At 45.4% G+C, this 27,841-nt stretch overlaps 1 protein-coding gene across 1 annotated transcript in view; it reads left to right on the top strand.

Annotated features, from left to right (window-relative positions):
- TEDC1 (tubulin epsilon and delta complex 1) overlaps positions 1 to 27,841 on the top strand; it is a 639,294-nt gene that overhangs the window by 441,990 nt on the left and 169,463 nt on the right. The window contains exon 6 of the mRNA XM_085627166.1: positions 7,004 to 7,090. Coding sequence (XP_085483292.1) covers positions 7,004 to 7,090 — 87 coding nt within the window. The remainder of the gene's footprint in view (positions 1 to 7,003; positions 7,091 to 27,841) is intronic.

Here is a 27,841-nt window from a genome sequence, read left to right as displayed (position 1 = left end):
TATCCTTAGCATCTGGTGGATTTTCTAGCTCCCCAGTGTGCGGATTGGGGGCAAATCTGCCTCACAGGGGAGACGTAAGCCTGTAATGCCCTATTGAGAAAAGGGCACGGCCCTATGCATGGTATGCCACCCCCACCCCTTTGGGTTTACTTTTAACAATTTCCCTGGTGTCTGGTGGGCTTTCTGCCCCCCCGGAGGCACCATCATCCGTCCCACAGATACATAAAGTTTAAAAATATTGGCGGGTGGGGGAAAACATAGGCACTTGACCATGGGGCTGCTCCCCTAGTAAACGATGAGATAATGGTCCTTGACCAATATCTCAACAATTTCTAAGTAATAATTATTTTCTTTCGTAAACAGATATTTAGAGCATGTAAAAACTTAGCTCATGGTTACAAAAAACTATTGTTATTGGAAATATAAGATGTGCAACAACCAATTATTTCAAAAATAGCAATATGTATTTATTTGGTTTATACAAAAAATCAATTTTTGGAAAGCTGATAGGTTCAGAGAAGGAAAAAGGTTTGCTCCCACAGGGGAACGTGCAAGAAAGTGCTCAATAGTGTAAGGCGTTGAAAGGGGAAGAATTCCCAAGAAGGTTCAAAGGGCATATATTTACAACCTTCTGCGTAGGACTGATAACCAATAAACAGTCTTTATAACCTGGCCAATCCTAAAATATATACACTTGATTCATATGTTTCTCAAGAGAAAGCAAAGTCAAGGGATAAATCTCCTTGAATAGGGGATAGGGCAACAGAGGGGATAATTGGTCCAGGTTAAATGGAAATTAGCGTCGGCGTTTCGATCCGACTTGACGGCACAGAGGGAATTTTTTAAGCCTCAACCATGCGGATCTTCCTCAGGACGGGGGACTGGAAGGGTGCAACCCTACAAAAATGGAGGATCCAATTAATAATGAACCTCCAGTAGTCAAGGTAAACGTAACTACCATTGATTATCTTACCCACCTCAGTAGTTAGCGGGTATCGTTACCGCCCAGTATACACCTGAAATTAGGGCGAGAGGAAGTGCACATCAGGAAAAAGGACCGTGAGTAGTGCCAAAAATTAAGGAGTGATAAGGATTTTGAAAAAAAGACACTCACCCTCTTGTTGATGCGGTGTGTACTTACGAAAAATCCATAAGGTTATATGGTGTGTATCCTATGAAATCCGAAAGGTACTTAACATTAAAACCAAAGCATTTTGAAAAACAAGGTGGTGTTTAAATTATGTAAGATTGTAGATAACTCGCCCACTTGAGTAGATAATCAGGTGCAATAATCAATTATGCACTGGGGTGGTGACTGTAGAATCAGTTCAGGCACTAAGGGGAAAGTGAAAATGAAGAGAAATCCAGTTAAACGTCCATCCTAGATGGGGATCAGACCTGAACCCTCTTACTAAGGCAATTACTTGAAAAACTGGGGATAGAAAGCCTACCTCAGAGCGCGGCGTCAATTGCTTCCTTCCTCGCGGTAAAAAGCCAAATCAAGGCAAGCCAGTGTAGGAGAGTAGGGTCTGCTTTCTATGTTCACCCCCACTTTTTGCTTTTGCTTCACTGGTTTTCGACTTAGATGTGGCTGTGGGCCTGCTAATCAGACCCACAGCCCAGCTGTTCTCTCTCTACATTCACTATGCACTTTAGGTGCATAACCCATTTGGATAGGATCACCTTTTTGGACCCTTTACAGTGTACCTGAGGTACCCAGGGCATAGGTGTACCCTAGACCTACCAGGGGCTGCAGCATGTATTATGCCACCCCTGGCTGGCCTTCCATTATGACACAACTGGCTGATCACTCAGCTGGGGCATGGTCGTGTAATCACCCCTTGCTTAGGTGTAGTATTCCTATACCTACCTTATATATAGACACATGGGTAACCTATCAGTCACTCCTATGGCAGGCCTTAACAATCCTGAAGGCAGAGTGCTTGGTAACATGTGAGATGGCGCTCTAGCATGAGCTGAGCCTGTCTGCAGCTTTCGGAACCATGTCCTTATAGCTGTTCTATGATATCGCCTACCATATACTCTTAAAGTGCCTTATAATCCTCGCTGTTATGGTAACTATGGTTTGGCTTTATCAAAACATGTCGTGTAAGGTGTCTAACACTTTAGAATACTACCCCCACACCATTTCTGGCGGTGAGGATAGTATTCCTCCCTTCTAGAGGGAGAAGACATGTTGAAGACCTACTACCCGGTTAAAGTTAACCAGAGCCCCAGCGTCATAAAATGGACGCTGCTGCCACAGACACGAGTCTGACCTCCTGCTGCTAGGAGACCTTCCAGCGAGGGAGGCTTGGACAATAGGCTTCCTGCCTTGGGAGGTGCTAGCACCACCCTAGACAGGCCTTAGTGTATTGGGGCAGGGAGGGATGAATGAAACGAGACACTGCCTGGGGCACACAAGGTGTCCCATGCATAGTCCAGTTCAAACCGGTGCTGGGGCACTCCAGCCCCAGTCCTGGCGTGAAACTGGACAAAGGGAAGGGGGTGTAACCCCCCCCTCCCTGGTCCCACCCATAGGAGGGACCTAGCAGGTATCTCTGCCCCCCAAATTAGTATAAGAGTGAGAGCTGAGTCTCTAGGACTTTGGATTATCCTGATAAACTGAACTTGAACTTAAACTCTGGACCTTCGACATTCGACTACGGAAGAAGACTGAAGAATCTCCCTTGTGGCCAAGGAGTGACCACCCTGTGCAAACAGGCACCATCAAGCGACCTGCCGTTTGCTTTGCTCAACGTTCTACGAGGAACCGACTGCAGAGCCCGACCAGCGCCTTGACTTCCAGACTTCTCTGACCCTGATCCACATCCACAGCAAAGCTGAGATCCGTGGAGGCGACGAGAGACGTGGGACCGGCTACCTGGGAAAATTGGCGACTTGCTTCCAGCGCAACTTCTGAGGCATCCTCGAAGTTGTGCTCTGGGGATTGAGAAGCCCCAACCCCGAGCACCATCTGCACCGAAGATCAGCCCTCCACACTCCATGAGTTCTGCGTGGGGCCCTTCTGCATTTTCCTGCTCGATGCGTTTGTCCGGTTGCTTGCCCGTTGGCTAGTAGCCTTTGTGACGACGAACCTTGAACTTTCCACCGCTGGTTTGACTCCTCCAGACTGGCCCTTGCTTCCCTGCAAAAGAGAAGCACCTCAGACCTTCCTGGTCTGCAACAGAAGCGAATCCTTCATTCTGCGTGGGTTGCGCTTGCCAAGGCTTGTTGTGTCCCAGCTCGACATCGACGCCGCCGACAGCAAGAGCCCTCGTGAGACAGCTCGACTCCTGGTTCTGGTCGTCCTCGACGCCTCCTGGTACCCGTGGCTGCTGCGACAAGCTTCACCTCTTCACCTGCATCTTCACGACATCGCCTGGTTCCTTCCTGGTTCCTTCCCGGTTCCTTCCCGGCTCCTGGCTGGTGACCTAGACTCTGTCCCCTCTGCTTGCAGGCATCCTCCTTCCTGATTCCATCCTTGGAATCCACCGGACACTCTTCACTGACTGCCTCTCAGCAACTTTCTTCAGGCATCCATAGGAGTCAACGACGAAACCCGACGCAAGTTCACACCTATGCGCCCGTGGGCTAGGTAACTTGAGTACTCCGGTGCTCACAAGGGTATTGACTATCCAAGTGTCTAGTTTCCAAGTCTCTAACTTCTAGTTCCTTCTGAAGTGTCCTAAAACTCTTAATTTCTAAATACTACTATTTCTATCGACTTTAACGCATTACGCGTGAGTGTTTCCACTCTGCACCTGAATCCCGTGGGCCTCCCACTGCCTAGCAACTGATAGGATAGTGTAGCCCCAGCGATTCCCTAGGCCTAGGCCTAACCTGTGTTCGTGACAGTGGTTCTTATACCACTTACTTAGTATATGGTTTGCGTGGCCCCTAGGGCCTAACTTTATTACTTACCTGTGTGACTTATGTATGCTTAAATAAGACTGTGTTGTACTTACCTCGTATCTCATAAAGAGTGCTGAGGGTATTTTGACTAGAATAAATACATTCTATTTTTATAATATATCTGTTGTGGTGTCCTTTCATTTGGTATTCAAGGGATTGCAAATGGTATATCAGCTGGCTTCACATGCCATACAGAGTTTAGCCTAAGACTGCTCTTGTCCATGCTACCACTAGGATAGCTGGTCTATAAGGTTGACTTTACAACCAATCACCATAAGGGTTGTTTGGACTGATACAAGGTGTACACTAGAACTAGTGACATCATATATCAGGCCAACTTCTCACAGCCAGCATACAAGTTATTGAGGTTTCTAATCGGCTTCCGGATACGGTGACGTGGTACTCGCGTATCAATGTGATGACGTGGCAACCATGGGCATAAAGGAAGGACTACAATCCGGGACTGTAGTTAAGGAAGTAAAAAGCCTACCTAAGCGTCCTCTGTTGTTAGGATACGCTGACAATGTAATATTAGATCCATAATTTAAGGATAGGGATGAATCTGTTTGCCACTCTGATCTGGCAAATTAAAGTCCAGATGTGTGAAAGAAGGAGACAAACTTAGTTCACAATTGCACAAATTATAATACAATGTGCAAACATTTACAACAACCATAAATTCACATAATAATGGTAATAACATTAAAAATGCAACATTGTCAATGAGATCGATATATAACCAGTTCATTGATGGTGGAGCCCCACTAAAATTGCAAAAATTGGTGAATAAGACGCATCTCTTGTAACCAAAGGGCAACATGAATTGAAATAAGGACAATACGAAAATTGGAAAACAATACATAATAGTCCCCTTGATCCTGGAAGTCAGAGAGGGAAGTGATTAATCTTCTACTTGGTGAGCACCTGTGTATAGGAAGTTCAATATATAACCAGTTCATTAATAGTGGAACCCACTAAAATTGCAAAAAATGACAAATAAGATGCGTCTCTTGTAACCAATGGGCACCATGAATTGGAATAAGAACAGTACAGAGATTGGAAAACAGTACGTAATTGTCCCATTGGTCATGGAATTCAGAGAGGAGGACAATCAAAAATATACTTGGTGAGCACAGGGATCTCGGCTCCAAGGTATAAGAAGTTCAATCATTACTACGTACTGATACCTGCCTAATAATTTCCTCGTACTCGTTGAGTCCTCTGGCTACCGTATCTAACAAATGTATTCATCTACATTCACGAAGGTTGAGGACCCTCGAGAAAACACCTCTGCGTGGGTTGGCTTGAACCTTTTCTAGTACCCACCAACGAAGGCACTCTGGTGTATGTCCAAATTTTTTAAAATGATCAACCAGGGGTGCTCCCTGTACTTGGCAACGTATGCGACTGCAATGTTGCAGAATACGTGTCTTAACCTTTTGTATAGTTTGGCCAATGTATAAAAAGGTTTAGGGACACAATATAGCATAGATCACCCCATTGGAGATGCAGTTTGTGTGGTCTTGGAATGTGTGCGTGTAGTTGTTGTGTGTAAATGATTTTTATTCACAGGTCATAGCACACGCCTTGCATTGTCCACATTTAAAATGTCCCTTGACAGGTGGAATATTCCAAAGGGATGTTTGTGGGGTCCTGGGTTTAATGGGTAAAAGGGATTTAACTAGATATTCCCTTACAGATTTCCCTTTTCTGAAGGCATGCATTGGACAAGGCAAACCACCGAGTTCGTTAGCCACTAGATGCCAATGGCTGTTTATGACTTTTTTTATGGTTTTGCTTTTAGTGCAAAAAGTAGTTGCACATATTAACCGATCCCGGTCATTGGTATCCTTATCTCTCGGTTCTAAAAGAGCTTCTCTATTATTGAACCATGCACGTTTCCTTGCCTTATTCAATAGTCTTAAAGGGTATCCCCTGTCCGTCAGGCATGATAACAGTTCGGCTGATTCATGAAAATAATGTTCCTTCCTGGAACAATTCCTACGCAACCTTAGAAATTGACCGAATGGTAAATTGTCTCTAAGGTTGCGTGGATGATGCCTAGAATAACGCAACAGGGTATTTCGTTCACTTGTATTTCTATACAAAATTGTGTATAGTTTGTCCTGTTCCACATTTATTGTTATGTCCAGGAAGTTGACTGACGATTCATTAAAATCCAAAGAGAATTTAATATCGCCTGAGCAACTATTGAGCCAGGTGTAGAACTCCTTCAATAGTTGTTCACTTCCCTGCCATATCAACAAGACATCGTCAATACATTGACTAAAGGGGTTCTGTTCGTTAAGGACATAAGTACGTTTGAAATCGTCCATATAGATAATCGCTAAGTTTGGCGCAAGAGTCTTAGAAAATCGCCCCAGACCACATAGGGTTCCTACCACATTCATTATTCAGTTGCTAAATGTTGCCATGACGAGGAATATTTTTCTTTTTTCAGGGTGAATTTTACTTTTTTACTTACAGACAAAAGGAGTCGCTATGGGGGCCAGCTTTGCGCCGAACTTAGCGATTATCTATATGGACGATTTCGAACGTACTTATGTCCTTAACGAACAAGTCAATGTATCGAACTATGGCGTTGGTACATGTCTTGTATGGCAGGGAAGTGAAAAACTATTGGAGGAGTTCCACACCTGGCTCAACAGGTATGCAAAATCACTGAATAAAGTGTGCAATGGTTGTGGCAAGATGCCACATTTAGTGTAAAAAGTGTGCATCAGCATTACATCGCTTTTGGACCTAAGGTTCCAAATGCCCCTTGGTGCACCCACAGAATGAGATTGAAAAATGTTAGGGCCACAAATGTGCTTATAGCACAAAATCACTCTTGTGGCAAATGAAGTATCCCTGTGATATCACATTTAGGAACAAAACCACATTTATGTGTAAGTTCACCACTAGTTCACTATGCATTAACTCCACCGGTAAGCCAACTTTAGACAGGCAGTTAGGCATACCTAATAGTTAACAGTGAGACTGAACATTCCTCTGTCCCAATCTAAAATGGGAATAATAGTGCTTATATTGAGAAATAATGGCATTTCTGTTTTATGTTTGTTTTCAGTTGCTGCAGTCCATCGAATCAGAGAACAGTCGCCTGGAAGCCTACTTGGATTGGAAGGACCTTGAACCAGTCTACTGGCAGTGGATGGTGAGCCCGAACCTCAAGACCTTGCAGAAAACCGTTTGCCCTTCTCCTCATGTAATCCCTCTCGGCTCACCTCTGCCTGAGGCCTAATAGCAACTGATGTCTTTTTGTGCAGACCTAGAAATCTGCTGTATTTTAGATTTAAAGCTCAATCTCTGCCCTCCATGAAATCTGACTGGCCCTGGTGAGGAGCAGAGAGGAAATTTGGAAAAAATGTAACAGACATTCTGTACACCCGCTGCATGCCTTTTCAATGTACTTATTTTCTGGGTTTTTTTCAAAGCTGCTTTCAGAGGTGGCAAAAATGTAGAAAATGTTGGATAATAGAATGTGCTTCAAGAAACTTGCTTGCATGCATGGTTGTTATGTGTTTTGCTTATTTTCCAGCATGGGATATTTCATAAATTCACATCCCATTGAATAGTCCCCCGGATCAGATGGGCAGTCCGCTGGTGAACCCTATATGCACAAGTGACAGCGTTGCCTTAAGCCAATGCATGAAGGCACTGCCTAGAACCTACAGACCTACTTTCCACCTCCACTCCCTTCTCCTAGAAGCTTCCCCACTCGACCCACCACTGTCTTCTTAGTCATACTCTTTACAAGTGTTAGAGAGCCTTTCAATGTGGCCTTTTCTATTACATACTCCATAAGAAAAGATAAAATTGAAGAAGCAATGGGATTTTTAGCTCGTCGCAGGTCAGTTTTGGTAACAGTAAGATTTTGGGGGTTTTTTTGCTGGAGGAAGAACAAAAGAAGTCCCTTTTTAGGTCTGAGCTCGACAAATATAATTTATGTATTTATTTATTTATCGGACTTATAACGCGCATAGCTGCCCCAGCAATGGGGCGTCCCAGCGCGATCAGAGACACAGGAGGGTGGCATGTCAAGAGGGCGTTATACAACAGAGGGGTAGAGCCAGGTCTTAATCGCTTTACGGAAAGTTAGATGAATCTGGATCTCTCTAATTGAAAGAGGAAGCCGGTTCCAGAGTAGCGCCGCAAGACAACGAAATGAGCGCCCCCCGGCTTTTGCTCTCACAACCCGAGGGACAGTTGCCAGCATCTGATTGGCTAATCTAAGGGGTCGCTGAGGCATATATGGTTGAAGCAGCTTAGCCAGACCCAAAGGGGCCTGTTGAGTGAGAATTTTATGTGCGACACAAAGGGTTTTAAATTGAATTAGTTTCTCAACAGGCAACCAGTGTAATTTGGGTAGGATATGGGTGACTGACGCAGATCTCGGGAGTGCCACCAGCATACGTGCTGCGGCATTCTGGGTCCTCTGCAAGCGCAGAGGACCCAGAATTTTATAAACATTTTATAAAATATTAATTCATGAAGAGGCTTTGGATCATCCCCCTTCCATGATTGGTTACTGTACTCGGATGAATGTATGGCATTGTTCTGCATTCTGTCCAGCAATAGTTATTTTTGCATTTGTCACCCCGAGTGGAACGGGTATGCTCTGACGTGAGTCCCGTGCTCTCCATGCCACTGGAATCAAGCTATCCTGGCTGAAGAGGGGTGAAACCAAGAAACCGGTCCTAGGATGCTTGTTTCCAGTCCAGGGAGGACCTGGCCTGGCAGTTCGGGCTGGACTGTTCCCATTGGGCACAAGGTCAAGACTGATTTGCATATGGCTGGGTCCAAACTGTTATGGCATGGTGAGCAAAAAAACGATGGATGTAGGCCCCGATCTCTGTACTGGGTTGAATGTATGACATTGTTCTGCATTCTGTACATCAATAGTTCTTTTTGTACTTACAGCGAGCGCCATTTAGATTTTGGGATCTGGGCACAGTTTGCTTACACAATGGGTCAGCCCTCTTCATTGCTTTGTTGCCAGTGTCATTCACATTTTTGCTCAGCTCACAGGATGGCCATTGTGGGTGTATGGAGCGTCAGGCAAAGGAGTTCTCTTCCAGCCTTCGTCAGGTGCATCTCCCACAGCCTTCCTGAAAGCTGGGAGTGGTGAGGCCCGAGACAGCAGCGCAAGCTCTTCGCACACTAAGGGCCATATGTAGGTAATTTCTATTTACCGATTCCTAAATACCGAATTTTACCGATTCGGTATTTAAGAATCGGTAAATAGAATGTAGGTAAAAAATCTGTAAATTTTACCGATTCGGTAATATTCGGTATTACTGAATCGGTATTTATCGAATCGGTAATAAGGAATACCTTCCTATTCATTCCAATGGGCCTGGAGGCCCATAGGAATGAATGGGAAGCCATTGACTATTACTGATTCGGTAAATACCGAATCGGTAATAGGGGGAGCATATTCAAGGGTGGCAGGGTGTCACATTGACACCCTGTTGCACCCCTGAATCGTGCATGTGTGCACATGTGGCGCACATACATGCCCTAAGGGCATGTATGTCTTACCACCAACCTGTAGTTGTTGGTAAATAATGAATCCTTAAAACAAAAAAGCACTCACTTGAGTGCTCCCTACATAGGAATTAAGGATTCGGTAATTTACCGATTCAGTATTTTACCGATTCCTTAAAATACCGATTCGGTAAATTACCGAATCCTTAAACCTGCCTCCTACATTGGAAAGGGCTAAATACCGGTCGGTAACGGGAAAATTACCGATTTTCGGCCGTTACCGACCGGTATTTAGCTATCTACATATGGCCCTAAGCGTCTCTGTTGCACTTGCAGCTGTGGTGTTTGAGCAACTACATCATAACTTCTGTTTTCTTAAATGTAAAAGTTGCCTATTCCAGGTGTCTGCGCGGTCTTGCACTTCGAGACAATGCTCATTACTCCTTTTGCTGGGTGCCCTATGCTTGTCACGGTGGGGTACGCAAGGGCCCAGTCCAGTAATGTGCGACGGACGGCTGCAGTAATGTTCTAGCTTCTCTGCTTAGGCTGGCGCTGTTACTTCTTTTTCTGTCTTCGAGGCAGACGGCTGCGCTTCTAGTTCGACATCCGCTGCTCCCGCTAAAGATCCCCGTGACCTTGCGGTGGTACTTCAGGGACATGGCTGGGTGGGACACCGCTTCCTTGCAGCCCTGTTTATAGGAGGCAGTCAGGGCGCCTCTCTACAGAGAGGTCTCGCAGCCATTCGTGCACTGCATGCACTCTGTGTCGACCGTGAAATCTTCGACTTGATATCCAAGGTTTGTGCCCGTATCTGCTTGATATCCCTCCGACAAGCGAAAAGATATGTTGTCTATTAAAGGTTCATTAAATTAAACAATTCTTCTCTTTGATTTGAGTCCGTTTTACAGCAATAGTGTAATCGTTTGTTAAACCATACAATTTTATTCTAAAATATAGTTGGAGACTTATTTCAAAATTCGCCATTTCACCAATGCATTTCGGTATTGTTGTTCGCTCCTTTCATCGGAGTGTTTTTTTCCTTCAGATTCCATTTCTGCAAACAAATTTCAAAGAAACCCCAATTAATTTCATATCAAGCACTATACATTTATACTAATTATTGATGTTAATGTTAGAATAATCCCATGAACATTTCAAAACTATGAACTTTCAGATGGTTTTACTTAGAAAATCAAAGATTAGCTCACATCAAAAGCAGAATATATAATATTAATCTCTACTCTCTTTATTTTATATTTGTCTATTGTTACTGCCAAGTTACAATTTTATCTTCACCTGGCCTCCTTGTTTGGTGGAAAAATGTTTATCCAGCAATCCCATCGAATTTAAACCCAGTATCGGCCCCCAAACGGGAGAATCGACCCTAATTACATTAGCATCTAAAGCCACAAGGGAACTGGTTCAATCTAAAGCTGATCAATTCAAAAACTGGGGAATAATCATAGCAACGCCCCGAGTTCTCCGATACCCCTCAATACTACTACCTAGCCAGGCCCCAGCTTCAAGTATAAGCTCCACCCCTTTTTCCATTCTAAAGTCAGCCAGAAGCTACTCTCCAGTCAGCAATGACCAGTGCAGTGAAGTACAGCAAGCCACCAGAAGTGCAGACTGGTCACGGCTGCCAGCAGCCCTATCCGAAAGTAGGATCAATTGAAATAACTTGGAACATGGTTTAATAATTTACTCCTGGAATATCAACGATCTTTTGTCGAAATTGCAATCTCCAGACACACTTGGATTCTTAAAAAAGCATAACATTATTCTTCTCCAGGAAACCTGGCTATCAACCAGCAACCCAATTGAGGGCTACCTGGAATTCACATCGCCTGCCACAAGACAGAGCAAGTTCGGCAGACTGTACGGTGGACTCTCAATCTATGCATCAACTAGAATGTCTGCACGCATCAAACAGCTAAAATTTGAAGTTGACTGGGTCACTGGCACTGTGGTCGAAAATTTAACTTCAGAGAGCAAGCTACTACTACTAAATGTCTACATTTCTCCTTGCACCAGTGAGAAAAAATCCAAACTGGACTGCCTGACCGAAATATTATGCAACATCTTAAGCATTTATGACCGTACACCCTGTTTAATCTCTGGAGATTTTAATACCAACCTCTTCCACAACCAGTTTGAAGACCTAGGGATCATCCTTCCAGCGGTCCCCTCACATTTCGCAACACAAACATTACCATCAGGACTCCAATTCAGCAGAATAGGTTATAGAGTAATAAACTGTCGCTCATCCACAGATACCCCCCTGGCCTGGACAAGAACCAACGGCCGAACCCATTCATTTCTGGACTTTACATTAGGAAACAGTGAAATGCTCACCTTAATCGAGTGCCATTACAGCGCAACACAGGGGGACATTGACCAACGACCCCAAATAATATTATCTCTCAACATGCCTCACCATCAGGCACTCGCTCACACGAAATCAGTCATTCGGAGAACCTAAGGCGAATGAAATGGACGTCCAGCGCTGTCCCCACTGTCACAGGGAAATGCGGTGCTATTTTTCGTTTACAATGCGAAAAAGAAGCGCTCATCATCGACGGCTGGGAAGCGCTTGTGAACAGTTTATTAAACTAATTTCCATCCAAATCTTACTCCTGGCAAGACACACCACAACTTCGCATTTCACCTGCAACAAAAATTTTACAATCTCAAAGAAAATCTGCCCTACGCCGAGCCAGAAAAAGCCCGGGAAACGCAATTCTCTTTCAGCAAGTTCAAAAAGCTTTCAAGGCATCCGTGCAGAGAGACAATCCGTGTCAGACCAGTTCTGGTCGAAGTTAGTCTACGCCAGTAAAAAGTCCAACACAAAGTTATTCTGGTCTCTCGTGAACAGAGGCCCATTAGGAGGCAGAGGACACAGCAGAGCAAACATAAGTGCTGACGACTGGACCAAGTGTCTATTCAACCACTTCAGTGAACATTTAAGCAGGACAGAGCACCCCAACCCCCATTTGACATCCAAATCTTGGCCACCACTCACTGAAGGCCGCTGCACAGGCAACACCGGGTCTACTACCACAGTCGAAGGCGCCCTGGATGCAACAATAATCGAGAGAAAGGAGCCACAAAATGATTCGACTCCAGGGACGCTGATGACACCAGGAGTTTTAAGATACACCATTGCCCAGATAATTAGGAAAGGCAGGTCAGACGGAGCCCCTGGCCACAATGGACAACCTCAGGGCTTAATCAAGTCAGATGAAACGTCGTGGTCAGGTCTTCTTGCACCCCTGTTTTTACATTGCAGGCTCAACAACCACATCCCGGGCTCCTGGAAAGGTGCTATCATTCATCCCATCTACAAGAGTGTTAAAATAAATGACCCAAAAATGACAGAATGATTACCCTTCTTGATATCGAATCCAAATACTATGCCAGCATTTTACTGGAAGAACGGTCAACCTGGGCTGAATCAACACAGCGCATCCCCTTTATTCAGACCGGCTTCGTAGCTAATTCAGGCACAACCAGCAACCTACTGACATTAACTGTTTTGATGGAGAAGGCAGACTTTCATTGTATCCAACTATATTGCTGCTTCGTCGACTTCAAGGCGGCCTTTGACCGGGCGCCACTCGGCCCTCTATGGCAACAATTAGAGCGCTGGGGTATACCCTGCCCTCTTACAAGCCATAATCCAACCCCACACACACAAACCTGGATAAGAATAAAGCTGGGAGACGGGTCCCATATCTAAAAAAAGATCCAAACAGGAAGTGGTGTTAAACAGGGCTGCATGTTGGCGCCCCTTCTTTTTAACCTGTTCATCTCTGACCTATCCTCCACACTTTATAAGGTTAACTCCCACCCACCTCAACTGGACGGAACCCACATCAGCAACCTGTTATACGCTGGCGACCTTGTGTTACTGAGCCGCACAAAGGTAGCCCTGCAGAGGCTACTCGACGAACTCCTTCCCTACACACTTGACAATGCTCTCAAACTGAATCTGTCAAAAACAAAATAATTCATTTCAGCAAACAGAAGCAGCGGAAATGTAGGTGTTTTTTCAAGAATAAAAGCATCGACATAGTGCCACACTATAAATACTTGGGAATCTTCCTTGACTCCAGAGATTCGTTTACTAAACAAAAAGATGCCGTCAAGGCTAAAACACTGTTGCTTGAGGTTGCATCGGCAAAACTCTCAAAACCTCTACTAGGACCAAGCCTAACACCACTGCTCAAGGTGATGAAGGCCAAGATCACCAACTCCTTATCATACGGACACGAGATTATGATGGGCACAACAAACATTCTATTAAACAAATCAACCAATGCAGGGAATGCGGCTACCACTCCGAAAACATGGAGCATATAGCCTGCACATGCCCAGCTCTGCTTAACGACAGAAGGACTTTATTGCGAGAGGAGTAGAACAAACTAGGTGCTTGCACAAGTCGTCAGGCCATAATAGCGACTATGAACACAGAAAATACAAAGCTGAACATTCGGTTCACCAAATTTGTCATCAGAGCTGCTAAAATGCTGGGGAAAGAGAAGGCAGCAAATCTTCCGCCGGTTGGCCTCGCCACCTCTTTGCAATGAAATTTTAGCTGCCGCCGGCCCCTTCAGCTTGGCCTACCTGAACATTGTCTTCAGTTTTTTAATACTAACGGTCACATTTATTTTTCCTTTTTTTAGACTTAAAACTACCCCGTGACTGTTATGTTATCCAAAGACCTTGAACTACATAGGCAAACAAATAGTCGGACAACTTTTAATTTTAACCCATTTTTATCGCACGATTACTGCACTGTTTTTTCACTAACTTGAGTCCTTTTTTCCTTCTTTTTAAACTCTTGTATATGTAAGCATGAGCTTATGGATTCAAAATACACCTGAGCACACCCAAAAATAGTATCTGTGATCCAAAGGTATAGTTGAGACCTGAGCAACATGCTGCTGCTTTTCTGCATATTCTCTGATCATTAAAACTCTGCGACAGGACCTGATTGGAAAGCCTTTTTCTATGTCATTATGACAAAGGACATTTGAATAACTGATTATTTGACATGTTGCTCAGGTCTCAACTATACCTTTGGATCACAGATACTATTTTTTGGGTGTGCTCAGGTGTATTTTGAATCCATATGCTGTTGTAGGACTTGTCCTACTGTATCTATACCATGATGGGTGGGTATTGTCTACACCATTGCAGCACCCCTAAAAGAAAGATATGAGTCTATATATTTTGACGTGCAATTGACTGGTTGTGTGGATGTGCAGATCCTTAAGTCAATACCCATCTTGTTATGATTAAATGTACACATGAGCTACATGGTTTAAACATTTTGTTATGGTTTTTAGTCATCAAACAATAACATTTGAATTGAATTAAATTGAATTCATGCAGCAATTGTGTGGATGATATACGCTGTCTCGAATGTCGACAGGGGCGTTTTTTCTATGAGAGCCTAAAGGACGTTGGCCACAACCCCCCCCATATTAGTTGCCTAGTTGCCCTCCAACCTTGCATTAATTGTAAAAAGAAAAGAAAATGTTTTATTTTGGTTGTGTAGTTGCGGTACTTTATTACAGTCAGTCAGGGGTGGGGCTTTGCAGGCTCACACGGGTAACTCACTGCAGAGAATGCGCATGTCTGGTTGGACAGTGCCTTTGCCGGGGGAGAATCACAGCCGCAGTTCACCAGGTCTCCAAAGGAGCGCTGTGTATTCCTGCCCTAGCCAATCTTGGCGGCGATCACATGCCGTTATAAACATAAACAGCAAGGGAGCATTGTCTTGATTAGCTAAGGAGCCATGCGTAGGCCTCTAGTCTCGCACTGAACATGAGGCAGCGCAGGGGTGTGAGCAGTGACCCTGGCAACCAGAGCAACAAGATGGCAGCCACGAAGATGAGACAATGTGAAACCAGATGGGCAATTTCGGGCTTCTGCTGACTGGGTGAGTGTTCTTAAACTTTTGCGCTACAGTGGACAGTGTGCAAATTGTGTATAATGTTGTATCGCAATGTTAGTTTTGGGGGGGGCGTGCCCATGTTGTCTCGCTTACGCGGGGGTGAGCCGTATGCTTCCCCCGCCTACGTGTGGTAAATGGTTTGGCCCGCGTAGCGCGGAGCCCTGTCACTAAAGCGGTGTGCGTCTGGCGTCAGAGCTGAGACACACAAGCACAGTTTAACATCAAGCTCCGTGTGCCTGTATTTATTGTGACCTGCGCCACGTGGTCAGTGCGATCTGCTCCACACCACTGGAGCAATTTAGTAGGCGATCCCCAACGGGCCAGCTGGTTGATCTGTGCATGCATCCAGAGATGCACAGACGTTACATTGGCAACGAGGGTGCTCGGAGGTCATGGGGCATTTAGCGGCGGCCGCGCACCAGCAGTGCAGAGTGCACAGCGCTCGTGCTGTAGAGTTGCCCAGCCCATGTGCATCCTGTGAAGGAAGCGATCCATTCTGACCAGCGTAGGATGGGTGCTGCATGAGTGCCAAGAGGGAAAGGTCCCCGGCTGCGGCGGTGATTATCCAGTGAAGTGCCTGACACTGCCACACACTGCCAACTGTGAGTAGCAATCTAGCAGTGCACGTAACCCTGCTGCTGCCCGTGAGTGAATCAGCGCCACCGAGGGTAGTCCAGTGACATTCGTGGGGCCTTGGCCATGGCACACATACAGGCTATCGAGCCTTTTGTGGTGGAAGGGGCACCATCTGCTCAGGCCCGAGGTAGAGAGAATGGGTGGAGCGTGCGTTCCTATTCTTTGAGGCCACCAAGGTGGAGGATGAACAAAAGAGGGCCATGGTCTTGCATCTTGGAGGAAACGAGGTAAACAAAATAGCCAAGACAGTGGTGGAGGCAGCTCCTAAGACTCATCTCACACTTACTACTGCACTCAATGCACACTTTGAACCCATAGAAAATTGCGACTACGAACGTTTTGTATTTAGGCAAGCCAGGCAACTGCCGGATGAGTCGCTAGACACTTTTTACGCACGGTTAAAAGAGTTGGCCAGCACCTGCGGGTTTCAGGATGAGACAGAGGAGATCCGAGGCCAGGTCATTCAGGGGTGTGCATCCGCGAAGCTGAGAGAGCGCATTCTGGAAGAATCAGGAAAGTCAGTGGTGGAGATACTTACCAATGGGCGAACAAAAGAACCCTCAAAAGCCAGAGCAGCACACATGGAGGCCGTGCTACAAGCTCCTATCAAGACAGAACCGGTGAATGCAGTTACTCCCAATAACATGACAGTACAAACAAAAGCACCACGAGGCCCTAGAACACGCTCATGTGGGTACTGTGCGGGACCCTCACATCGCCCGTCCAAGTGTCCAGCGAGGGGGAAGAAGTGCATGGCATGCGGGAGAATGAATCATTTTATGAAAGTGTGTCGATCCAACAGAGGGCGACCGGCAAAGTCCCAAGTGAACATGATCCCGAAGTTGCAGGATCAAGGTAGTGACATGGATAATGACCAGGAAGAACACACGCTACACTTGGTATTCACCTTGGGATCAGCGTATAAAACACTCAAGGGAGGTTGCGGCAATGCCAAGTCCTCGTCAGAGGACGTCCCTCAACGGCAATAGTCGATACTGGGGCAACGATCAACATTATGTCAAATGAAGAGTATCAACATCATCCGCCATTAACACCGGCCAAGATAAAAGTATTTCCGTATGGACAGTCCAAACCCCTGGCTATTAAAGGGAAATTCAAAACCACCATATCCTATGAGGACCAGAAAGTAGAGGCGCTGGTGTACGAATCGGAGGAGGGACGTGGAATGTTGCTAGGACGCAGGTCTGCGGAGGCCCTGGACATAGTCACATTTGCTTTCGGAATTCACTGAGAAGGTGTGAATCACATAGTGGAAGAGTTCCCAAACGTGTTTAACGGCATTGGGTGTCTACGGGACAAGCTGATAAACCTACACATTGACCCGTCCATACAACTGGTAGCTTTGCGACACAGGCGAGTTGCATTCCATCTACGACCACTGGTGGGAAAGGAACTGCGGAAGCTGGAAGAGGCGGGGATTATTGAGAAGGTGAAAGGGCCGACCCTGTGGGTATCCCCGATCATGGTGGCAAGAAAACCCAAGCAACCAGAGGAGATCAGGATCTATGTGGACATGCGAATCCGAAATACTGCCATCAAAAGAGAACGGCACCTGGCTCCAACCATTGATGACTTAATAGGGGAACTAAGTGGAGCCTGCTTGTTCTCAAAACTTGATCTTCGGGCTGGATATCATCAGTTGGTCCTGGACGAATAGTCCAGATATACCACGACTTTCTCAACGCATGGCGGGCTGAGGCGATATAAAAGTTTAAGTTTTGGAATATCGAGTGCAGCGGAGGTATTCCAAAATACCATCAGAGAACTGCTGGCTGATCTCCCAGGCACAGTTAATGTGACTGACGACATTCTGATTCATGCCAAGTTGGTACAGGAACACAACAGCCGACTGCGACAGGTGTTGCAAAGGATACAAGATGCTGGTCTCACGCTACATAAGGAAAAATGTGAGTTCCTGAAACAGAGACTGCAGTTCTTTGGTTACATATTCTCAGCGGAGGGAGACGCTCCTGACCCCGAAAAAGTAAGAGACATCAAGGAGGCCCCTGCTCCTACCAATGTGACAGAGATGCGCACTTTCCTGGGGATGGTCAATTACTGCGGGAGATTCATCAAAGACTTGTCTTTGTTGACCAGACCTCTGAAGGAGAGACTAAATCTTCGGTTCCATGGGCATGGGGTGCTGAGCAAGAGTGCGTTCCAGTTGACTAAAGGTGCTCTGTCAAGCAATACCACACTCCGATACTTTGATCCACAACAGCAGACACAGGTCGCTGTTGATGAGGGACCTAAAGGATTTGGGGCCGTTCTCTTACAGAGGTCTACGGATGAAGATGAGTGGGCCCCAGTGGCATTTGCGAGCCGGTTACTGACGGAGACCGAACAAAGATATTCCCAGATAGAGAAAGAAGCCATAGCGATACATTGGGGGTGCCGGCACTTCCATTTGTACGTATACGGAAAGCCCTTCCTGGTCACCACGGACCATAAGCCTCTGGTTCCTCTGTTTACTGGCACAGTATCCAAACCACCTCCTCGCATCGAGAAATGGATGTTACAGCTTCAGGAATATAATTGCAAGACTGAGTACCAGCCGATTATTTAGCTCGTCACCCCGAGAAGCTACACGTCAGAAAATAGAGGATGCAGAGGAAACTGAAGAGCATGTTAGGTATGTCATGGACCAATCACGCCCATTGCCCATCTCACTAGCTGACCTGTGCCAAGCGACTAGACAGGACGAGTGTTTGCAACGGGCATTAGAAGCAGTGAAAACCAACTGATGGCCTTCCCTCCGAAGCCAAGGAGCAAATCTTACCCCAATGGCCAAGAAAGTGATAGAGAGCCTGTACCAAGTAAGAAATGAACTCAGTGTGGACCCGAATGGGTGTTTGCTCCGAGGTCACCGGCTGGTGATCCCGTCAACATTGGTAGATCGTGTGGTCAGTCTAGCTCATGCCGGACACCTAGGAATGGTGAAAACGAAAGGGCGGCTCAGGACCAAAGTCTGGTTCCCCCTCCCTCATGGATGATAAGGTGGAGGAGGTGGTAAGATCCTGTCCATGGTGCCAAGCGACTGGCGATTCAAATCCACCGGCTCCGGTGCTGACAGAAAAACAATCGGAAGGCCTATGGTTGAGTACCAGTATGGATTTTGGAAGTCTACCGGACGGGAGACACACCATGGTAGTGATAGATGACTACTCCAAGTACCCGGAGGTAGAGGTTTTGTCCTCCTTGAGCACAGGAGAGGTGATTCCAAAACTGGAGAAAGTGATGGCCACCCATGGTCTAATCAAGGAAACTAAGACAGACAATGGTCCGCCATTTCAAGGCCAAGAATTTGCATCATACCTCATGTCGCTAGGAATTGCAAAGTAAAAGAAGTGACCTCAAGCCAGTGGAGAGGCTGAACGATTTCTGAGAACATTGAACAAAGTAATACGCATAGCTGTGGCGTATGGTGAATCTGTAGAACAATCCATATATTCCTTCCTGAGGGATTATGCTCCTGGACACTTATTAATGGGACGGGTGGTGAGCGACTCTATTCCCCATCATCCTCGATGGGTTCCCGCTGAAGTGAATGAAAAGGCTGTGGAAATAAGAAGAAAGAGGTCTAATGATCAAGCCAGTACCCGACGCAGAGCTGAACACTCTCGACTCCAAGAAGGGGATCTCGTGCTGGTACAAGACAGGCATCCTGGCAGCAAATTCGGGTTGCCTTTTGAGAAAAATCCTTGGCGTATTGTCAAGATTCGTGGCATGCAAGATACTGTGAGAAGAGATCTGGAAGTGTTCACGAGGAATGTGTCAGCTTTCAAGGAATACCATGGAGGCCCATGCCAAGGAAGTAGTTCTGAAAATGACTTCTCCCGAGGCAATGTGTGGGGAAATATGGTCAGATGGTGGTTCGGAGTTACTGGGGGCCGAAGGTGGAGATGCATCCCCCCGAGCCTCTGAAGTTATCCAAGAGTCATCAGGGGTTCCTGTGGTTCCTGGAGAGCCCAGTCAAGGGAGAGAGAGTCGCACTCAATACAGATTGAGGACCAATCCTGAACCGTCCAGGAGACTCGGGGACTATCATTGCTGAAAAGTCACCTTCTGGTGTGAAGCGATAGGAGGCAATTTCCTATGCTCGTCCGAGCAGTGTGACTGTTGCTGATATGTTGTTTGAACTCTATTTTTGGGGAGGAATGTTGTATCGCTCCTCGCGATATTAGTTTGGGGGGGCTTGCCCATGTTGTCTCGCTTACGCGGGGGTGAGCCGTATGCTTCCCCCGCGTACGTGTGGTAAATGGTTTGGCCCGCGTAGCGTGGAGCTTTTTTAATAAAGCCGTGTGCGTATGCGTCTGGCGTCGGAGCCGAGACACACAAGCACAGTTTAACATCAAGCTCTGTGTGCCTGTATTTATTGCGTCCTGCGCCACGTGGTCAGCGAGATCTGCTCGGCACCACTGGAGCAATTAAGCAGGCGATCCCTAACGGGCCACCTGGTTGATCTGTGCATGCATCCAGAGATGCACAGACATTACATATAATGGCCAATAGTACTCACACTGTCACACATGGGCACCTTGTGTGCACCCTACTGCAGGTTGAGCGTTACCAGCCCTGGGTAGGTAGCTTGGTGGGTTATGTAGACTGGGTAAGAGTTTGAAAGTTCTGTACCAGGATTGACCATGCAAACAGTGCTAGATTGGGCTGGTTGTGTGCACCGTTCTATACAAGATCTGTACAGTGTGCTGTGCGTGATTGAAAATGTGTGGTGAGAGGACTAAAAGTGTAGAATGGTGTACTGTCAGGCAGGCAATGCTGTAAAAGGCGTGATAGTTACAGTGGGATCTTATAGCTGACTTTGCACAGTACTCTACAAGGAGAGACCTTCTGCTCTAAAAGACCCTATACCAGTGTTTTCAAACGTCCTGGAGTGTTTATAATACTTCACCAAGGTTGCCCGTGTGCACAAAGCGGCACAGAGGCTGATCATGTGCCCAGTGCTGGACGAGACTTGGCAGGGCGCACAGTGCTGGACAGGGGCAATTCATATTCAGTAATACACAGAGTTTCAGTAAGAGGGGCTGCCCGCTCATCTGCTTCCCGCCTCATGACTAACCGCCTAAATTCCGCTGTGCCTGGAACCGCTGACACCTTTCCCCCACTTCTTCCTCTCTCTCCAAGTCTGCACTCCACCCTTCCCTACTCTCTGCCACTACACCCTCCCACTCATGCTCTTCAGACTTTCACTCGCGCTCTACTGCTCCTTCACTTGCCTAACTCCTTGTCTTTCTGTCACATTTTTCCCTATCTTCTCTCCATCTCTCTGCTTCTTCCCAGCTGTCCGTTCCCCCACATCGCTCTCCTTCATCCGTCTGACTTTTCATTTGACCTGTCGCTCTCTCTCTCTATCTCTCTCTATCTCTCTATCGCTTTCTCTCCCTCTTGTCTTCCATCCATCTTACGCTCCTGCTTCCTTCCCCCTTCCTCACCCTTTAACAATGTCCAACCCTCCCAGGTATCCTTCTGATACATACTTCAACCTTTTCCCCTTCTCTTGTACAGTGCTGCTGTACCTTTTGGCACCTTCTGGCTACCTGACTGGGTCATGCTTTTAGGCATTTTTTCCATTTTATCAAAGTGGATTTTACTATAGATCCTATGTATATTAATTTCATTACAGCGGGGTGGCATGCATGTTGAAATGTTCTATTGTGTCAAGCCTGTTTGACTTCTGGTGTATGGACGATAGTCAAAACTTTGACCTCCATCTCTTGTTTTATGTAATATACCATATATGTTACTATAATGTTGTATGTATGTGTTATCAGTAGTTACAACTGTTCTGGGCGCCCAGTCATTTTGAATTTGTACAAATGTTTTTATCAATTTTTATCCCATACATATTTTACCTATACATTTCAGTGCATAAATTTTTGGGAATTCTTTGCTGTATACTTTTTATGATCTGTGATCGCAATAAAGTTGTAAGTAAGGTTGTTAGTAGCAGTTATGAAAGTTCACATGTTTTATCTAAGTGTCACATACATTTTAGAAGGGCTCATCACAGCCTTTTTTGGTAAGTCCAAGGTCAGAGGCTCTATGTCCAAGTATAATTATTGTACTTTTTCGCATACTGTTGTTCACAGCGAATGTAATAATTACAAGAACATGCTTCTCGTTCATCGCGTTATGTACTAAAACAAATAGGGCAACATGCGCTGTGTTTTTGGGTAGAGAGGACTGTTCAGACCAGGGAGACAGAAGGACGATTGCACTTACCCTCTGCACAGCCTGCTCCAGATCGTGGGCTGTGTAGACTCTAGCTAAGCCCAACATTGGCTTTTCATTATTGCAGAATATCTGGTTTCTGCTAATTAGCACTGACCACGTAGGAAGAAATCTATTTCATCAAATATAACTCTCACGGTCTACATTTTGTGTGCATTTTAGTGTTCATCCATGCCAATATAGTTGCGTTAATGCTTACCATTGTTCTGGGAATGTGTTGTGTCTGATGCTAGCAGTTTTTACTCAGTGGTATCCCTTCTGTAGCAAAGACAGATGTCGGCCTATCATTGCTCTGGGCCAGTTAAGCATCTATGGATGCTTTGACGCTCGGTGCCTTCCAAGGATCAGTGAGGCACAGGTAGAGCGCTGAGGAGTGTTGGAATCTGCCAGCTGAACCGAAGAAAACCCAGAGAGCATGCTGAGATTGGAGCTCGGCAGTAGGATTCTTGTGCGGTGCTGTGCTGAAGGGAGAAACTTAAGCACTATGAGAGACACTGTAGTAGATATGGAAGTAAGATTTGGTGTGCTGGTTAACATCTACCATGATACCTCCCTGCTGAAAAGGAAACCTTCTCAACCCTGACCTATTGACAGAAGTGGCTTGTGCCTGTGTGTCTTATCAACATCCTGTAGTCTCCTCCATACCTTTCTCAGGATCGAGGGCTGACTCAGTCTGGGTCAATGCAGATAGCCGCATGGACGTGATGTTACATTGTGATATCCGGAGGGATAGGTTGAGGACTGAGGAGTCTCGACAGAAGGTGGTAAGAGGGTGCAGTTTGGAGCAGTTGGTAACAGGAGACAATCCGCACAACAGAATCTGACCATTGGTACAGCTGCCATGGAAGGTTAGGCCCATGAAGCTTGCAAAGGTATCATTGCAGTTCTCCATCCTTCCTGCTCACCCCTCTCCTCCTTACAATTGGGCTTTCTCCCATCTTCATCTCCCCTTTATATTCCCCTCCTTCTAATGCCTCCTCCTCCTCCCTGTGCCCACACCTTCTCTCAGCAAAATGTCCCCTTCACACTCTAGCCTCTCCTCCCATCTCTCTGTTACCCCTCTTTATTATGAGAAATGTAATTTCCTCAGTTCGGCTTGTTTGCTTTGCTCAATTGTGACATTACCCTCATCCCCAGCTTTTACGCCTCACCACTTTCAAAACGTACCAGCCGCCACTGAATGTTGGACGCCATAATGGTTTTATTTCAGTCCTAGCGTTAGGCACTGAATGTTTCCTTTGTTGTGCAATATCTGTTCTAGCATATTGGTGATACTGTCACAATGTTACTGTTTTTGGTGTCATATTCTTTTTAGGTCTTTTAGATACTGTTTTGAGCAGATCTTTCTGCTTTATTTCAGACGAAATCTTGTATATAGTAATCTTAGTCTTTTTTTCTCCCTTATCATTATGTTAGCCCCCATACTGGAAATATTGTTGATCTTGTTCAGACAAGCATCTCTCAAGCAAATGCTCATTGGGGAGTATCCAGTAGATACCACCACAAATGGACCATAATTAGAGTAACTAATGTTAAATAAGGAGAATGAGAAAGCGATTTTTCTAATTTTATATATTTCATTACCACCATGCCTCTTCTTTGTGTGTACTTGTAATCCAGCCATGTGTGTACAGCCAGTCCATCCCATTCCAGATCCCCCATTCCCCGACTGTAGCATTTGCTACTCCAAATGCCTACTACCAACTTATGTTCATTGTTTCCACCACTACACCACTCTATTAACGTAGAACACCTGCCTTTGCTTTAAATCTCTCAACAGTCCAAATGTATACGTTCCTGCCCTGTCACAGAGCCTAATTTATATGTCCTCGCGATACCGTACCTCAAGTCTTCTTTACTCCTCTTCTCACACACTGCCAGTGCTTAATTTGAGCCAGTGGTTGTCGGTGGGGGCCTCCTGCACTTCTTTTTGGGGAACTGGCACTTATTTCTACACATTAGATGTTTACCAAGCGCAAGAGAGGGAAAATACACAGCTAGGAAGAGAAATGGCAGCCATACCCTCATAAAGGGATAAAGCCGGAACCTTCAAGAGCTGGTTTCAGGGGCAGGTAGTCCATTAAAGAGGCCACCGGTTGCGGGTTTCTGGGCAGAGTTTTGGGCACCGGCACTTTTTCTTTCACAAATTAGGCGCTGCCCACTGTCTTGTGAAATTGTTTTGTTTAAATATTGAAGTCCAGTGTATGTAACATATGGAATAATCTGCTTCCTTATATTTAACTTGGAACTAGCGAGAACAACTAAAATGCCTTTAAAAACGTGCAGTTTGCAGGACGTCTCATTTTTTTAGAAAATCAGTTTTTTTCCTGCTCACACTCCTTTTGTTTTTTGGTTAGGCTTGGTTTACCTGTGTTGCTGTTAGGAAAATCCTTTTAAAATGTCAGGTTGATTTAGCCTGTGATTTGTTCAATATGAAAGTCAGCTTTATTAAACATATTATATAAGTGGATCTCTCAAAAAATAACTATGCCCATTGCATTTCCTGTAAACCTAGACACAAGAAGAGAAGAAGTGGCTGAGCTGTGAAGTGTGTGGTTGGGAAACCCACATTCTTACTTGCACAAATCCTAACTTGCGCATTTGACCAACTTGTGCGATCCTGGATAAATCATTTTGCCTGTCTGTCTCATTAACCTTAAATGCCAAATTTGGGACTACCTAGAAGTGATGCAGATCAGAGAGCTAGTCAAGTAAGCTAATTTAATAGAATTTAATGGACTGTACTGTTGTTCCACAGACAGCAATATAGAATTTGTATAGTAAACTTCAAAATGTGCTTTCCATTTACCTTATTTCTTCAAATTTTTGTTTAGAAAATATTATTTTAACAAATGACAATACAGTTCTGTTTGAAACTGAAATACAACTTAGAAAAAAAGATTACAAAAAAATCGTAGGAAATTTTGGAATGTCATCTGTTGCATGATTAACATGTTCATCTGTTTGATGGCTCAGGTCGTACATGGGCTCTAATGCTGGCACTTATTCAACACTCAGTGGGAATTTTGTGTCATGCCCACCTTTGCTGCATCGCCCCATGCCTTCCCAGAGGATGTAGGTATTCCCTTCACCTGACATTCACTCCACTATAAAATGATCATCATCACAATGTCATTTTATTTATATAGCGCTTACTACCCCCTGACGAGGTGTCAAAGCTCTTTTTGGCGAGTAGCACGATACTCCAGAAGCAAAAGGATTAGTGATGTATTAGTATAAGGAAATATAAGTTAATTTGAGCGGTAGACGTGAATCTGTTAGTTGGATTGAATAGGATAATAGAGGGATAGAAGAGGGAAGAGTCTAGAAGGTATTGTATGGGAGATCATAGCAGAAAGATGAGGTTTAGGATGGGTAAAACGCACCATCAACACCTCCTTCGAGTCCGGCTCCTCCCCCAACGACTGGAAATGCGCAGAAGTCAGGCCCCTACTCAAAAAGCCCTCAGCAGACCCGACCGACCTCAAGAACTACCATCCCATCTTGCTCCTCCCTTTTGCAGCTAAAGTCGCAGAGAAGACAGTCAACGCAGTGTGGTAAATATTTCATTACCGGTACTATTTTTTATGCGGTGAAGTCTAGTAAGAATAACTCAGTAAATATAAGAGGCAGAATCCGCGGTATTAGAGGTTCTAAAAGGCTTTATTCCTATACAAAGGAATACAATTCGAATTGTAGGCTTCTGTTCCATCACCACGAAAGTTCAGGAAGGAAGGGCATACATTATTGACAGATAATCAGTTTTATAGGAAAATGCATTACAGTGAAACAGATGCAAGAGGCGTAACAGCTGATAATACAGATAAACTGTGCATACGTAACTAATAGAGGCGGCCATATGGGCGTAATTTAATAAACGTCATTATACATGATGTCACAAGTGGGTGGATCCATAAAAGAATCCTGCAATGTCAGCAGAAATATTTGGCAGAGATGCGCGCGCAGCCGCATGACGTGTGATTGACGTGCAACTAGAGGGTGAAGGGGACTTGACATTTAGCTCTACATGTGGAGACAGAAGTCTGGGGGTCATGTCAACCTAATCCCAAATCATATCTAATATCCTATGTTTAAAGAACTGTGTTATCCAAAAGGAAAGGTCTCTAGGATGGAATCTATTCTATACTGACTGTTAGTACGTGTACAAGCGTCTAAATGTCTACATGAAATGCGAGGGGGTAGGAATATTCCATGGTAACGGGGCTATGAATTACTTGCATGTGGACAGCGAGGCCTGGCCCTTTGCACGGTAGCTGGAGGAATGTTTACCTAAACTACTAGACAGGAATGCATCGGATGAGGAGCGGAGTAGATAATCTTGAAGGTGAAAAACAGTTTTTGGCAGGCAACAGGCTGGATCAGGCACCGTTAGCCGCGCAGGGAGTAGGACAAAGTTCATGGATACAGATGTAGGCTCCGGCTGGAGCTTTCAGAGGCAGAAGGCAGGAAAAGACTTGATAACAGAATCCTGGGCCTACTCGCCTGAATCTGTAAAATGTGGAAAGTGAACCACATAAAGTCGGTGGCCTTTCATACTTAGGAATGGAATATCTGACCCATTCATGGCGGATCTGAAAGAGGACATGTTGACGGTGGACGCACATGTATTTGCGTCTTCAAAACTGGAACTGGAGGGAACATACATGTACTTATAGCATGCACATGGAGCCGTTGGGGTCTACGATAGGGGACATAACTGATCACAAAATTCATATTTCCTCATTCCCTCCTTGTCCCCTACGGACCCTCAGGAGATATCGATCTTCATTAATCCATCGATCTGTTCATTCTTTCTTCTTCCGGGATCTTGAACGAAAACTTGGATGTGGGATACACGATGTGGCACACAGACCACAAATCGCTGGCCCACATTGTAGACATAAGCAACAACTGAATAGTATGAGGAAGCCAATACCTAGGAAGGATAGGATCCTCCATCCCCAGGCTGACAACACGCCCCAGAACCAACTGGACCAAGTCCAGGTGCCTGGACTCTGGTGTATCTGGCTTATAATCTTATGAAGGCGGGTTATGGCTTTATATACTGACGGCGAATTTTCTGGTATGAAAATGCAGCAACTTGATCCGATGACCCTACAAGCTCCGCCCCTATCGGCCAGGATGACGTCAAGGACAAGACGATTTTGAAGCACAACAATCCGCATAGCAGACTGCTCTTCTGTTAAATTGCCTAAGGCGGAAATAGTCTCGTTCACTACTGCTTCAAGGGTTCTGGTTAATCTACGTATCAGCTTACTATTAGTGACTGTACCTATATAGGGAAAGAACCCTTTATTGAAATCTGTGTATTTTTCCCATGTTGTTTCAGTGTAATCGACAATTGGGAGATCTCTCTGTTGTCTATTGTGTACTAAATGGGTATTTCTGTGATAATCAGGAGGGGCTAGGAAAACAGGTGGTAGAAGGAATGCTATGTAACAGGTACCATCCCAATCTAAAGGTAGACATATATATGCGGTCTGGCCACATATGAGGTAGGAATGATGGGAAGCTCTAAATGTAGACTTG

The sequence above is a fragment of the Triturus cristatus genome, chromosome 9 (genome assembly GCF_964204655.1).
Source record: "Triturus cristatus chromosome 9, aTriCri1.1, whole genome shotgun sequence".
Lineage (NCBI taxonomy): Eukaryota > Metazoa > Chordata > Amphibia > Caudata > Salamandridae > Triturus > Triturus cristatus.
Note: the sequence above shows the minus strand (reverse complement) of the source record. Positions and strands in the feature narration are given on the sequence as shown.